Source organism: Malaclemys terrapin, chromosome 16 (assembly GCF_027887155.1).
Source record: "Malaclemys terrapin pileata isolate rMalTer1 chromosome 16, rMalTer1.hap1, whole genome shotgun sequence".
Classification (NCBI taxonomy): Eukaryota; Metazoa; Chordata; order Testudines; family Emydidae; genus Malaclemys; species Malaclemys terrapin.
This window is the reverse complement of record NC_071520.1, coordinates 21,426,383-21,442,069: the sequence shown is the minus strand read 5'-3', so window position 1 is coordinate 21,442,069 and position 15,687 is coordinate 21,426,383. Positions and strand designations below refer to the sequence as shown.

Here is a 15,687-nt window from a genome sequence, read left to right as displayed (position 1 = left end):
TAATTTATAAACCCCAAGACACTTGAAAAATGCAAAATTTTTGAATAATATGTCTTTAAGTAGATAAACCCCAGTTGACATCGGCAAGAGTTCTTTCAAATTGCTTTCCTCTCTCAAACTGCGTGTACCAGAAAGACCCACTCTAATAATAATGAAACACCTTCCAGTCATACAAACTGAAACACAAACTGACCACAGTGCCTCTCGCAGCATACAGTTCACTTCCACATTTATTTTTTCTCATTCATTTTAAGCAGTTCCCTTTCATTTCCATTCTACGGCTCTCTATGCCTCAATATTTCACGTTGTTTTCTTACGGTGACTCTTCCCTTGCTCTGAATTACTCCTTATTTATATTTTGACAGTGGCAGCCTTCATTTTCCCTTATTCTTTGTATCCACTTGGTGCAGTTATTAAAACATCAACATGAATGGCTGCATTTTCATGCAGTGTTTCAAAATATTTTAGGGTACTTTAGAGACCTGTCCCTATTATTGCCAGATGCAATACTGATCCACACTGATAAATTATTCTGTGGAGCCATTTATATATAAATTTCTCTGCATGGTCTTCTGCATTGGACAAAGCTTGGACAGTGCTCATCATTAATGGGTAACAAAAAGCAGTTGCTTTCAAACTTTGAGTGCATTTAAATCTACCACAATTAAAATACTGTTAAGACCATGCACAATTGTAACACTGATGAACAAATCACTATTGGAAAGGAATATGCTTTTTGCTCTACACTTGACATCATAGGAAATAACCACAACTTTAAATAGAGGTCAATAATAGAAAAACTGCAGTATCCCTTGTATATTTTAATTCCCAAATAATACTCATGAATGGATATCTGCTACATGCTAGCTGATTTATCAATATCTATACATGCAAGATATAGTAAAATTTCATTTGTATTATGCATACATATACACACTACCTACCACACAGACACTAATATTATATGTAATACACACACATATATCTAGTATATACATCGTACACACCAATGCACACAAAATCTCTCCTTCCCTCCCTTTGGAAACGGGGGTCTTTTCACAAATCAACTAGTCCAATTTGGAACACAAGGTTTGCACATTACAATCTAAAATAAAGACGCTTTTCCCACCCATTGGTGTCATACCACTTTGATGCCTGGGAAATACCGCAGATAATTTCATTAACAATCTCTCTGGGGGAAGAGCAGTCACACCGACGACTTTGCCATGACACCCCAGCGTTCATCTGCGAAGCACTGGGCCACTGTGCGTCTGCACACAGAGCTCGAAGGGGGGATAAAAACCGCTAGCCAGGAGGGTTACTAACTTTGCCCACAGCAGCTTACGCAGGGAAGAAACAGGGAACCATTAAACCTGTGTCTACGCGTATCTTATTTTATAGGAAACCGACTAGAAAAATGACACAAGATTAAACATCAAGGGGAGGGAGGATGGAATCATCTAGCAAAGGTTTAATCCCTCTACCTCCTGCTCATGCACCAATATCACCACATTTTACATTGTAAGCAGCACCTGGGGGGTGGGATAAAACCAGTGAAGGGCACCCTCAAATTACCGCCTCATAATAAAGTTTGCCCGGCTGTGCTCAGAGTTCCTGCTGCAGTCCTGGCAGCATTGGGAAGAATTCTCCCATCCATCCCCCCCCCCTTTTTTTGGCCCATAAAGCAGTGAAAGGGGGCGAGCTATTTGGAGAGGGGTCGATCCGAGCCTACCTTGGAACGAAGCGCTCCCGACGTCCAGCAGCGGAGATCTGCAGTGTGCCGGGTCGGGTTACAGCCGGGGGCTGGGGGGGCGGCAGGGGCAGCAGCGCCGGTGGATCCGCGCTGCCGCTGGTCCAAGCTACCAGGGATTCACTCGCTGTCTGCAGGGCGGCAGGGGGGAAAGCGGGCGGGCGGGCGCCAGCATCATCGGCCGTGCAGCAGCCGCCGGAGCCTATGAAACCGCAGGGCCGCTCGCTCCGCGCACACGCAAAGATGGCTTTCCCCGATTTGCCAGTTTCTCTTTCGCACGGGATTAAGCCCCGGCGCTGGAGGAAGGATGGAGCGTGGACAGGAGCGGGGGGCAAGAGGCGAGTGAGATCCCAGCCTGGCTCGGCTACGAGGAGGAGGGCGGGGGGGTTATTTTACCTCCAAGTAATGCCATCACCGGGTCTCCTCCGGAGCTGAGCGGTGTGGCCTACTGGGACGAACCAATGGACTGTAATTGCGAGCTTGGGATTTCCCCCCTCCCCTGAGGCACTCCGATGCAGAAGGGTATTCAATCCGATTACCTGGACCACGCCAACCTTTCCGTCCTTTTCCTTTACAGAAAACTGCAGCCTACACACATGGAAAACTTCAGCCTCTAACTATGCAGCCACCAGCTGCCTAGCAACTGGAGGGGAGATACTGGAAGGGCCCAGGGGGGAAGAAGGAAGGATTAAAAAAAAAAAAAAAGTCTTCCTCAAGGGAAGCAAAACCCTTCAGCCCCTTTGTAAAGGCACCAATCTCCTCCTGATCTGCATGATCTGAGGGCTTGGGAAATGCGCGTCTCCTAGAATGCACCTTAATTTTAGCTATAGGATCTGTCATTGAACGTTAATTCCCTGTATAGCTCATGAAGAAATGTTGAGTGGAGCTTTCTGCATTTCCATGCAAGGCTTCACAGTGCAAGGAAATACTCTATTCCCAGGGTGCTTAGAATCATTTTATTGAATCCTTCTAAAGCAGCTACAGAAATATACTTCTCCATTTAATAATTTGGCTCCGTTATTCCAAAAATTAAATGTGCATGTGATTGAAAGAGGCAGTGTATATTTAGAGCCCCTTTTCAGACATCTTGCATCCAAAGAAGTGGGCTGTAGTCCACGAAAGCTTATGCACTAATAAATTTGTTAGTCTCTAAGGTGCCACAAGTACTCCTGTTCTTTTTTCAGAGATGGTTCTTTCCACCCGGCCCCTGTTTTACAAATGAGCAAACTGAGGCAGAATTTTCAGAAGGGCTCAGTGTTTTAAAAAAAAACTCAACTCCTATTTAGGAACCTGAATAAGTGGCCAGATTTTCAAGAGAAAATATTTTGCTGTGTCCATGTTGGGTGCTCAGCTCCATTGAAAATAGGATCTATCACACTGGATCGGACCAGGGATCCATCAGGTCCAGTATTCTGTCTCCAACAATATCCGGTACCAGATGCTGTAGAGGAAGGTGTAAGACTCCTCACAGCAAGCATTTGTGGGATAATCTGCTCCTCACATTAGGTCTGATCCAGATTTCTAAAAGCTAGAGATTCGTTTAAACCCAGAAGCATAAGGTTTAATATCCCTGCCAACATTTGTTAATATTAACTATTATAACGTTGGATATTTTTCCTAAGCACATAAGCATCAAATCTTTTTAAATCTTGCAAAATTCTTAGCCTCACTAGCTTCCTGTGGCAATGAGTTCCACAGTAACTGGATTTCCTTTTATCAGTTTTGAATAGAAATTCTGGTACAAAGTGTCACAGTGGGAACTTCTGATTGCTGAACACTTTTGAAAATCCCCTATTGTGGGTACTGAGCACCTGAAAGTCTCACCCAGAGAGATTAAGGCCAAAATTTTCAACAGTGCCTTATTTTGTGGGTGCACATTATGACACACCTTAAAGAGGCCTGTTTTTCAGAAAGCGCCAAGTAGCTGCCCTCTGAAAATCAGGCCAAAATAAGGCATGTAAAGTTAGCCCCCTCAAATCCCTAGTCCCTTTTGAAAATCTTGGCCTAACTGACTAGCCCAAAGTCACTCAGCAGGAGAAGACTGGGATCAAGAAAAAGGCCTTGTATGTTCCTATCCGTGACCACATACCCATTCCCTACAGGCAAGTAGATTAGATTGAGGTTCTGAGTACATTGTAAGTACAGCCATGCTTTTGTAAACAATGCCCATCTTCTGACCTGTAACAGTCACAAAAACAACAAAGACCTGTGGAGTTGTGTCCACACAGCAGATTTTCTTTCCTAATGCAACTATGTTTTAGGGCTGGTCTACACTGGGGGGGGGGGGATCAATCTAATATACGCAACTTCAGTGAATAGCGTAGCTGAAGTCTAAGTACCTTAGATCGATTTACCTTGGGTCCTCACGGCATGGGATCGACGGCCGCGGCTCCCCCATTGACTCTGCTACTGCCGCTCGCTCCGGTGGAGTTCCGGAGTCAACGGGGAGCGCGTTTGGGGACCGATATATCGCGTCTTAACAAGACGCGATATATCGATCCCCGATAAATCGATCGCTACCCACCGATACAGCGGGTAGTCTGGACGTACCCTGTGTCTCTATACCTTCCAGGCCACCCAGCTGTATTTGTATCAATGTGTGTGGAGGGGGAGAACTAGGCAGCTATCCCATAGTGCCTCAACAGCGGAGAGGGAGCCTGGAAGACGAGCATGCAGAGCAGGAACAGCAGCATGTTAGGCAATGCACGCTGGGAGGTTCTACCGCACAGAGAACTGGCCAACCCCGTGACACTAACAGAGTTAGTGGGTCCAATCTATATTACTATTAAAAAAAAAAAGGTATGCTGAGACAGTTACTGGAAGACAACCAAGGCCACTGGCATAATAATTGTCATGGTTACTTACAGATTACTACCCATAGTGTACATAGACCAAAATCATGTTTGGAGCCAACCATATTATAAACTCAGTTGTAGTGTAGACAGAGTCTAAGGGGTGGATTCTGTTTTATGCCTAAGCTTTGCTCAGCCTGGGATGTGTCAAGGAGTTGGCTCCAGCTCTCCTTTTAAAGGCCAGCCATAAACCCTAAGCAACTTAGAGATGCACTAGGTAGCAGCATTAAATTATCCCACAGGTGGAGAGTTCTTAATGAAACCTAAGGCAAAGAACGACTGTTATAGCATAGTGGAGTTCAGCCATACCCTTTCCCTGTTCCACATGCTAGGAGAGGGTGGGGGCAGAAGCACAAAGACTGACTGCAGCACAGACACACTAGCAGAGACTTGTCCTATGCTGGTTAAATTATCTGCTGGACATTTGCCAGTAGATTATGGCCCCTTTATGCCCCACCTGAATGAACATAAGAACGGCCATACTGGGTCAGACCAAAGGTCCATCTAGCCCAGTATCCTGTCTTCTGACAGCGGCCAATGCCAGGTGCCCCAGAGGCTATGAACAGAACTGGTAATCATCAAGTGATCCACGCCCTGTCACCCATTCCCAGCTTCTGGCAAACAGAGACTAGAGACACCATCCCTGCCCATCCTAGCTAATAGCCATTGATAGACCTATCCTCCATGAATTTATCTAATTCTTTTTTGAACCCTGTTATAGTCTTGGCATTCACAACATCCTCTGGCAAGGAGTTCCACAGGTTGACCGTGTGTTGTGTGAAGAAATACTTACTTTTGTTTGTTTTAAACCTGCTGCCTATTAATTTCATTTGGTGACCCCTAGTTCTTGTGTTATGAGAACGAGTAAATAACACTGCCTTATTTACTTTCTCCACACCAGTCATGATTTTATAGACCTCAATCAGATTCCCCCTTAGTCGTCTCTTTTCCAAGCTGACAAGTCCCAGTCTTATGAATCTCTTCTCATACAGAAACTGTTCTATACCCCTAATCATTTTTGTTGTGCTTTTCTGAACCTTTTCCAATTCCAATATATCTTTTTTGAGATGTGGCAACCACATCTGCATACAGTATTCAAGATGTGGGCGTACCATGGATTTATATAGAGGCAATATGATATTTTCTGTCTTATCTATCCCTTTCTTAACAATTCCCAACAGTCTATTCACTTTTTTGACTGCTGCTGCACATTGAGTGGATGTTTTCAGAGAACTATCCACATTGACTCCAAGATCTTCTTCAGTGGTAACAGCTAATTTAGACCCCATCATTTTATATGTATAGTTGGGATTAGGTTTTCCAATGTGCATTACTTTGCATTTATCAACATTGAATGTCATCTGCCATTTTGTTGCCCAGTCACTCAGTTTTGAGAGATCTTTTTGTAGCTCTTCACAGTCTGCCTGGGACTTAACTATATTGAGTAGTTTTGTAGCTGCAAATTTTGCCACCTCACTGTTTACCCCTTTTTCCAGATCATTTATGAATATGTTGAATAGGACTGGTTTCAGTACAGACCCCTGGGGACACACCACTATTTACCTCTCTCCATTCTGAAAACTGACCATTTATTCCTACCCTTTTAAGCAGTTACCAATCCATGAGAGGACCTTCCCTCTTATCCCATGACAGCTTACTTTGCTTAAGAGCCTTTGGTGAGGGACCTTGTCAAAGGCTTTCTGAAAATCTAAGTACACTAGATCCCCCTTATCCACATGCTTGTTGACCCCCTCAAAGAATTCTAGTAGATTGGTGAGGCATGATTTCTCTTTACAAAAAACAATGGTGCAAAGAGGCCTTAAATAGGCTTGAGAATCTGGTCCTCTGGCTCTGAATTTTGTAATCGTGTCATTTTCTTTGTTCCCATCTCCCATTTCAGTTTAGAGATGGGCTCGACCTGGAGAAGTTCAGATCTGGATGCTAAATTAAACAAAGTTGAAGGGTATATGGTTCTAAGGGTTAAAAAAGAGAACAACCAGTTGTGAGGTTTGAATCTAGATCTGAATATCAATGTTTGAAGGTGTCTGGATCTTAAGTTTTGGATTGAATTCATCTCTAGTTCTTAGCTGCTCGAGAAACAACACGGTTTTTTAATACCTAACAATCTGAGCAAAGCTAGTCTGTGGTACCAAAACTGGAGCCCTTTTCAAAACAGTGAGCAAGGCTGTGCTGATGGCAAGCTTTCAAAAAAAGTGTCCTTTGTGACCAGTAGCAATTTAAAACCTAAACCAAAGTCTTAAAAACTTAATGTATTCAACCTGTTTCTCCCTGGCAGATAAGCACCCACAATGTAAGTTATTGCTGTTACCAGTTGGAACGATAAGATATTAAAGCATTACTAACATAAATAATTTACTATTTATCCAGTACTAAACATGGTGAGCTCTGCCAGATGTCAAGTCAGCATCAGATGCTGAGTATCTCTGTTGCCATTTAAAGTTTTACAATAGTCTTTAGGGAAGGTAATATTAACTCAAGCCATCTCTTATGCAGTATAACTCTGCAAAATGCCATTTCAATGCTTAACCTTCATTCATCTTCACAGCCATTTCTAAAGGAATTGCGTGTTCTTTGTCTCCTCCAGGAAATTATGTGCAACTGTTTTTAAAAATTACATACGTGAAACTGATTCTCCTCTCATCCCTGCATAAATCAGAAGTAATGCCATTGAAGTCAGTGGCGTTACAATGATGTGAGGGGAGAATAAACTGCTCCCATTTTGATTCCTCTGTGCACAGCAAAATAAGAGTGGGAAAAAATTAAAAAAAACAAAATACCCAACAGTAATGAAGGAACTCACCTGGCTAGCTGACAAAATGCATGTAGGTCCTCCTGTAGCGATGAAGGACAGCTGCCTCTGAAGCCACAATAGCTCCTTCTGAGACTGTTTCAATAACTCCTCCATATCACTTGGCTTCTGACCCATCAGCCCTTCCTGTATGAGAAAAATGTTCTTCAGTAGCTGTTTTGTAATGCACAGTGATGGCAACGTACAATTTATCATCACTGGATTTCTAGGTAAACAATAACATCTGCCAGAGTGAAGTATCTATATTTATGCATTTGAAATATTAAGGATCAGTAAACCAAGAAGGAAAAAATGTTCCTGCTGCATCATACTTGAGTTGATTTTTATATCGTGGACAGTCTTGTACTGTATAGCATCCACATAAGGGATAAAGATTGTACAATAAAAATAATTCAGAAAGCAGATAAGATTGGAATTTCTTTGTCCTTAATTTAGAATTGTCTGTCTTGGGGGGGATATCTCAGTGGTTTGAGCATTGGCCTGCTAAACCCAGGGTTGTGAGTTCAATCCTTGAGGGGGCCATTTAGGGATCTGGGGCAAAAATCAATCTGGGGATTGGCCCTGCTTTGAGCAGGGGGTTGGACTAGATGACCTCCTGAGGTCCCTTCCAACCCTGAGATTCTGTGATTCTATATCACAGACTTCTGCCATCAAAAAGTTGATACATTGCTTATGGCATAAGAAATTCAAAATCCTAATGTTCTTCTAATGCATTAACTCATTCTGCTTAAATAATGGTGATGCAATTGCTGGGACCAATAATCAGGTTATGGATTGTAATTCCTGTGTATGGAAGCAAATCATTCAAGAACTGGTTAGGTTGGGAACCAAAGCTTTGATAAATCCATGGTCCAGTATAATAATGCAAAACAAGGTAGAAGGCTGGGATGAAAAATTTAGAGACAGAAAACAAGATGGCTGACTCAGCAACCTTTCATCAATGTTCATGTGAAGGATATCTCATTACACAATGCATTGTGAGTATACTGACATTAGTGATTTTACAGTAGATTAAAAATGCTGGCAGAGCAGGATAGAAACTTTAGTCAATATGTATTATCTGAAGGTTTTTCCACCCCAATGTTTGTTATGAGAGCCATAATTTAAAATTACAGAGATACCAATCAGACGATTAATCCAGAGTACATCCATTAATGAAAGTCTGAACTCAGGGCCAATCCAGAGCATTGTGAATTCAAACCCAAATTGGCTTAGCTTGCAAAATATTTATTGTGAATGGGCTCCTGTCTTTTGCTGCACTTGCTTTAGTAAACCATAGAGATACAGGCTATATTATAACTCACTCTCTATTTAATGACCAAATAGTATCTGGACTTCCTCAAAGTTTTAAAATACTCTAATTTGGTTAGACTATCATCTCCAACAAATAAGGACTCTTAGCTGGCAGACGTGAGGATTAGTTTTCCATAATAAGAGCACTGTAAAAAACAGTGGACAAAATATAGACATTTTTCCCTCTCTAGAAGTAGTAGTGCATTTTCTTTAGTCGTGCTAGAGATTCCAGCTGGCAGAAACAGAAGCAGACGAAGCAGAGACTGCTGCACTGGGGAGAGGGTAAAATAGGGCAAAGCCAGAGCTACCTCTTTCTGGCACCTCCCTTGACCCAGAACTATGTAGGGAAGCCCCACCCTACTCTCAGGGCACAAGGAACCTGGCAGTGCTTCCCCTTCTACCCTACCATGTGGCTTTGGAGGACAAAGAGGAGCCAGTCAGAGACTCCAGCCAGTAGGAACAGGAGCAGCCAAAGCAGGGACCTTTGGACATTCCAGCAGAACCATAGAATGTTTTCCGGCATTCTCTACCCTGTGCTGATTGGCTTTTGTGCACCAACCTCCCCGCATCCTCAGTCGCTTCACCTCAGCTTCACTCCACACTTGCCCTGTCCTGCTCAGCCCCTTTCCCTTTTCCACCTAACTGATTCCACCCTAAGTCAACCCACCCACGCACCAGAAATACTGTGGAACTAATGTGCCACCATCATCTCGTTCACGCTGCTTGTGTGTTAGACCCCCCTCCCCTACTCTGTGCAGGAGCGGCACCAGGGTTTTTGGCGCCCTAGGCGGGGGTCCTTCCGCGCTCCTGGTCGTCGTTGGCAATTCTGCGGTGGGGGGGGTCCTTCCACACTCCCAGTCTTCGGGGCACTTCGGCGGCGGGTCCCGGAGCGAGTGAAGGACCCGCCGCAGAATTGCCGCCGAAGACCCAGAGTGCGGAAGGACCCCCCGCTGCCGAATTGCAGCCACCCCCCCAAATCCTGGTGCCCTAGGCGACCGCCTAGGTTGCCTAAATGGAAGCGCTGTCCCTGACTCTGTGTCTGTCTTGTCTATTTAGATGGCATTATCTCATTACTTCTTTGTACTCCCCCGGTCTGTCAGTATCCATCTGTTGTCTCTCATATTATACATAGGTTGTAAGCCCCTGGAGCAGGCACCGTCCTTTTGTTCTGTATCTGTACAACACCTAGCACAATGGGGTCCCAGTTCATGGCTGGGGCTCCTAAGTGCTACTGTAATACAAACAAACAAGTAACAGTCTTGCAAAAGTCTACCTACCCCCTCACGTGATGGAATAATATTTTAGTTGGGGCAAGTAAAAGGTCTTAAGTATTTGCATTATAATCATTATTTTGGAGATTGTAAGCCTGGGGCAATAATTATAGTGGTAATTTTGTAAGGCTGGTTTTGACCGCTGTTATTCTCAAGTCTTACCATCAACTTTCTTCCTGAACATATACATAATAATAATACAATATATAAATTGGTATCAGTTTGTCTTGAATTGGGAATGGTGTAACAACACTTACTGGTGTGATGTGTATACAGGGAAAGAGTAATAGGATTACACTGGGACAGCAGGTACTGTGCCCTGCTCTGTACAGGCACAAAACAAAATGGTCCCTGTCCCCTGCATTGTACAATCTAAGACCTACAGCAGAGAACAGAACTATTGGATACATATGTTGAATGTCTGATCTTCGAGTGGTGCAGGTTTTACTTTTCAGGTATAACATTCTTGGTCATCCCATCTCTACGCTCTACTCAGGACTTCTGTTATCCACTTCTGGAAAATCTAACAATGTTCTCTCCAAGAGCCCTTCTCCACTCCCCAAGTTTTGTCTCTTCACTGCAGTTTCATGTCTTCAATCACTGTGCTATCTGACAATACTTAAGCCCCTCAAGCACAGAACTTGTCTTATTTAACTGTAAAGCACCAAGCATGCTAAGTAATACATGGTAATAAAACTATGCATCCTGACAGTCTCGGTAAGATATGGAGTGAGCCAGCATGTCCAGCAAGGAACCCCCACCCTCTGCCAACTTTAAGCTAACATGTTTTGCTTCCCCAAGGCTTCATTCTTGAAGTGCAAGGTGCACTGTTGATAAGAAATGAAAACGTTTTTGGATAAACAGAAAACTTTTCTCTGGGTTGCTTGAGTGAGTCTTCAATCCCGGGCCATGATCTCATGCACAGAGCATTAGACTGGCAGTCAGGAGACCTAGTCAGGTATCTATGACCAGCTCTGCCACTGACCTGCTTGGTGGGAAAATTACTTCACTTTTCTATGTCTTCATTTCTCCTCCAACTCATCTGTCCTGTTTATTTATACTGTAATCTCTTTGGGGCAGAGTCTGTCTCTCACTATGCATTTGTATAGCTCCTAGCACAGTGAGGCCTCCAACACCTTACTATATTATAAAAAACTACCTAAGCAGAGAGCTAACTCTCTGCATATTATTAATAAGATGAGGTCTGTATATTTTCACATAACTTAGCATGTTGAAGTATCAAATTAAAACAAAATATATTTAACGCTGAGCAAAAATGAACCAATTATATTCTTCCTGCTTGGTTATAGTGTCACTGTGAACAAGACCCTTTTCAGTTCACAACAGAGGTGGATTTATATTTACCCTCAAGCATCCTAGTCGGTTTTTGAGCTCTTCACACTCCACTTGCAGCAGGCGGATCTCCAGATCTTTGATACCATGGGAATAATGGTTAGTGTTTGGAGGTTGCAAGGACTTCACATTCACTGAGTGTGTTTTGTGCTTTAAAGGAAACGTTTTGGTAGTAGTTCTTGAGGCGGTGGAGGATGATGAAGAAGCTGAAGGACTTCTGTCCTGGTAAAAAGGAAGACACACTGCATGTTATGACCATGGCAGTTTTCACTCTTTTTGCTGTAGTTGTGTCTGGGAAGAGAATGTGGTTTGATTTCATTAACAGTGTGAAAAGCATATTTTATTCCTCTCCCATAACTCAAAAACGGCTCAGTAGATTTTGCTCAATCTTTTAAAAAATGTTTCACTAGAGCCAAGAACCAAGTATGGAACATTTCAGCCTAGAAGGCAAGTTTTGTAGACATTTATAAGCGTGTAATAATAGAGAGTTTAAATGGAAACAATTTTGCAATTGTAACTATGGTAGATGGATGGGTGGTATTAGGGCCTGATCCAAAGCTCACTGGAGTCAAAAGGAGTCGTTCCATTAACTTCAGGGGCCTTTAAATCAAACCCATATTCAGCAAATACCTTTGTTTTTTTTAATTATTCACAACCCCCACCAAAAAAATAAAACCCCACCTTCATTTAACATTAGTTAAGGTTGCTCTCAGCAATCAACTCAACCATAAAAAATTAGGACATACAAAGACAAGAATTAAAAGGATGCAATAAAGTCAAGTGCACTCCAGTTAGAAAAGGCCAGAAATAATGTTGCCTGTGGAACCTTGATCCGGCCCACTTTGTATATACATTATGATGTAGCCTTTTACATGCAGAAGTGATTACAAGTGAAAAAGTTTGGTGCAAGTTATTTGCCCTGCATCACATTGGAATTTGGTGGCAGAAGCAAGGATAGTATCCAAGTCTCCAGGGTGACATTCAGCTGCCCGAACCGTAAGACCATCCTTTCTCTTCCTGCAATCACTACACACCTTCCAACTTCTCAACAAATAAGGCAGGGGATCCTACAGATAACATACTCCTTCACTACCAGGGCCAGATTAATCATTAGGCTAATAAGACTATAGCCTTCGGCCCTCCTATTTTTTAGGCCCTACTGGTCAGGCAGAGGGCGCGACCGGGGCCAGGTGAGGGAGGAGTGAGCTTGCTCACATAGCCCTGTTGGAGTGCTCCTGCCAGCAAGAAAGGCAATATAGCTCCCTGTGGCTTGGAAGGAGCTCAGGTGGCAGCCTGCTGCGTCTCCCTGGCTCCAGGCACCAAGCGCGTGCCTGGGGTGGCAAGCCGCGGGGAGCGGACTGCCGGTCACCATGAGGGCGGCAGACAGCCTGCCTTCGGCGGCATGCCTGCAGGAGGTCCGCCAGTCCTGTGGCTTTGGCGGCAATTCAGTGGCAGGTACGCCGAAGGCGCGGGACTGGCAGACCTCCCACAGGCATGCCACGGAAGCCTGCCTCACTGCCGTGCTTGGGGCAGCAAAATACATAGAGCCGCCCCTGGCTCCAGGAACACACTGCCAGGTATCCGGTTAACACTGGTGACCGGACACTAAAAATCCAGTTACCATGGGAACCTGTGCCAGCCATGGGTGTAGTTTGGGCAGGCATTGCCCCGCCCCATCCCTGATTTCTCCAAAGCTCTGTTTAGCTGTCAGGGAGGGAAGAAGCTCCCTCTGTCTCTCTCCTCCGCTGAGGCTGGCAGGCAGCTCCAGGACACTGCCTCCTGGGTTCTAGTGCCCATCACCGTCATCTTCTATGTGTGCTGGGTCCCGTTTCTGGACAACTGGTGAGTGCCTGTAGGGGGGCAGGGCAAAGAGGTGGGGGGGGGGGAAGAGGCAGTACCAGAGAGGTAGGGTGGGAAGCTTGCACAGAACCTGCACACACTCTTCCAGCTCCAGCCAGAACTCTTGCCCCTCCCATGTATAAGTAATGAATTTTCACACATTTGTAGGAAAAACAAAACAAAACATCCCATTCTGGATTCCAGTACTTTAACTTTTACAGTTACCAGTACCTTCCATCAAGGGGCTTCAGATTTATGTGTTCAATACTGTATTGAACTGTATTAAAAAAAAAATCAAAGAAATCCAATTTTTTTCTTTGATGTATTTTTCTATACTGGGATGCACAGGCCACCAAGTTCTTTCCTTATGCTCAGCCTAGTTCCACAGGCCAGTGCATTTTTGTACTTTTAAGGGGTTGCAAAAGCACTGGAGGAAGCTCAACACACAATGTTGTAGGTTTCTCCCTCCCCTCTCCCTCAAGGATTTTAAATCCACTTCTTAGCAGGCTATGATAGAAAGACTGGCTGAATGCTAAAGGCAGGTTCTGTCCATTTGCTGGTTCTGTAGCAGTTCAATCTGTCATAAAAGTACCTCACATTTGATTCCTTTTGAGTTTTATTCCAAAAACTTAAAGCTCAATAAACCTGAAGTTTGTCCTCATTTTTCTGCCCCAACTCAAACTAACTTCTTTCCCAAATGGAAAATGTTAGGTAAGCATGAAATGTGATTAGAGAATGGAATGAGAACACAGGCCAATTCCTGCTAACAGTTACACCTGTGTAGCCTTATTGACTTCAGGGAGAACAGATTTTTGCACAAGAATAGATTTTGGTCCCTTCTGCTTTTTCACACCTGGTATAGCAGAATCTCATTCACTTTCCTCCCCTAAATTCTGAGCACTTTAAGGGGGAAAATAGGCAAGGTCTGCTTGATTTACACATGCAAACGAAACAGGAAGCTCTCCCTTCACTCTACACCAGCCTTAAACAAACACTAGACCTGATGTAACTAGCGTGTCACTACAGCAGCCTTGGTTGGACTGTTCTTTTGAAAGATCCTTAATGATTCTTTTAAGATGCTGATTTTCAGTGAAGTCTTTTTGTTCAGTTGGACAGAGAACACAACAGGGAATAGCTCTGTTTTGTCAACTCCTACTCATTCAAAAGCCGAAAGGCTTTAGATTAAGTTTGTTTAATGTTTGTACAGTGATTTTGAAGAGCTAACATAGTACAGAGGTGCTAAATATTATGACTGGGCAACCATCTAAAGATCTGTGTCACTTCTAGCTGTTACCTTTTTTTTTTTTGTTTTTACAGAAAGCTTAAAACAAACAAATGCAAACCATAGGGGGCTGGTGCACATAGAACTCATGCTTAAAAAAACCTCATGTCAGAGCTGCTGATCACACATTCTAGAGTAGATAATACTTAGTCCTGCCATGAGTGCAGGGCACTGGACTAGATAACCTCTCGAGGTCCCTTCCAGTCCTATGATTCTATTCTATGGTTCTAATTGTGGAAGAGCTTGGTGACAGAATGGCCTGATGTGGTGAATCACTGGAGATTAACTACACAAACTGGGTATCATCCCACAAATGATATTTGCAATCAATGTGAAAACAGTAATTCATTGGCCTCAGACAGTTCAACACTGGGAGGCAGCTTTCAGAGCAAGTCAGCCTAAAATACAATGTCACCCAATGTAATTTTCCTACAAGAAGGGCCCCCCGCTGCTGAAATGCCGTCGAAGACCTGGACCGCCGCCGGGTGAGTACAAGTGCCGCAGCTCCCCTGCTTTGCCCCAGGCCCCCTGAATCCTCTGGGCGGCCTGGGTTGACAGAGTCAGGCTAGCATGACTCTATACAACAATTTGTAGAGTGTTAGCAAGACAGCCCTTTGAAGTTGTGGCTCTGGCTGAAGCTCTGGCTCTGAATCACATCCCCCTCCCATGATGCAGTTGCTTGTACCTATGCTAAAGTTTAACCATCTGGGCTGAAATGTTCATGCAGAGTTTCCCTCATGCAGAGTTCTGCTAGAAAATGTCAGTCAAAATGGTTCAGCTGTTTCTAAGGAGGCAGCTAGTGAACACATTGTTTTGTCCATGTTAAAACATTCCGGCATCTTTAAGTGGTTCCAGGGTCCACTGCTTTGGAACAGATATTTGAAATTTTGCAGTTGGGTGGACTTCAGGGTTTTATGTCTTTTGCCGCTCGTGTAAAAATCTTGGCCAAATTTTGCCAAGCTATAGCTTTTGAAAAGTCACAGTTGAAATGTTCTTAGTACAAACTTGCTAGACATTCAGAGCTAAACTCCCCTAAGATTCCATCTGCACTTAGGGTTACCATCCGTCTGGATTTTCCAGGACATGTCCGGCTTTTTGGTCCTCAAATCTCCGTCCGGGAGGAATTTACAAAAAGCAGGACATGTCCGGGAAAATAGGGAGGCATGGTAAGGGGACCGCCTCCTCCCTGGGCTCCAACTTTCCGGGGCCAGGCAGCG

General features: G+C 43.9%; 1 protein-coding gene across 4 annotated transcripts in view; it reads right to left on the bottom strand.

Annotated features, from left to right (window-relative positions):
• The window catches only part of RIMBP2 (RIMS binding protein 2), a 374,947-nt gene that overhangs the window by 315,946 nt on the left and 43,314 nt on the right, over positions 1 to 15,687 (bottom strand). For all 4 annotated transcript variants that reach the window (XM_054006698.1, XM_054006700.1, XM_054006701.1 and 1 more), the window contains exons 4-5: positions 11,362 to 11,571; positions 7,424 to 7,558 (exon numbers count right to left, since the gene is read on the bottom strand). In XM_054006698.1, coding sequence (XP_053862673.1) covers positions 7,424 to 7,558; positions 11,362 to 11,571 — 345 coding nt within the window. The remainder of the gene's footprint in view (positions 1 to 7,423; positions 7,559 to 11,361; positions 11,572 to 15,687) is intronic.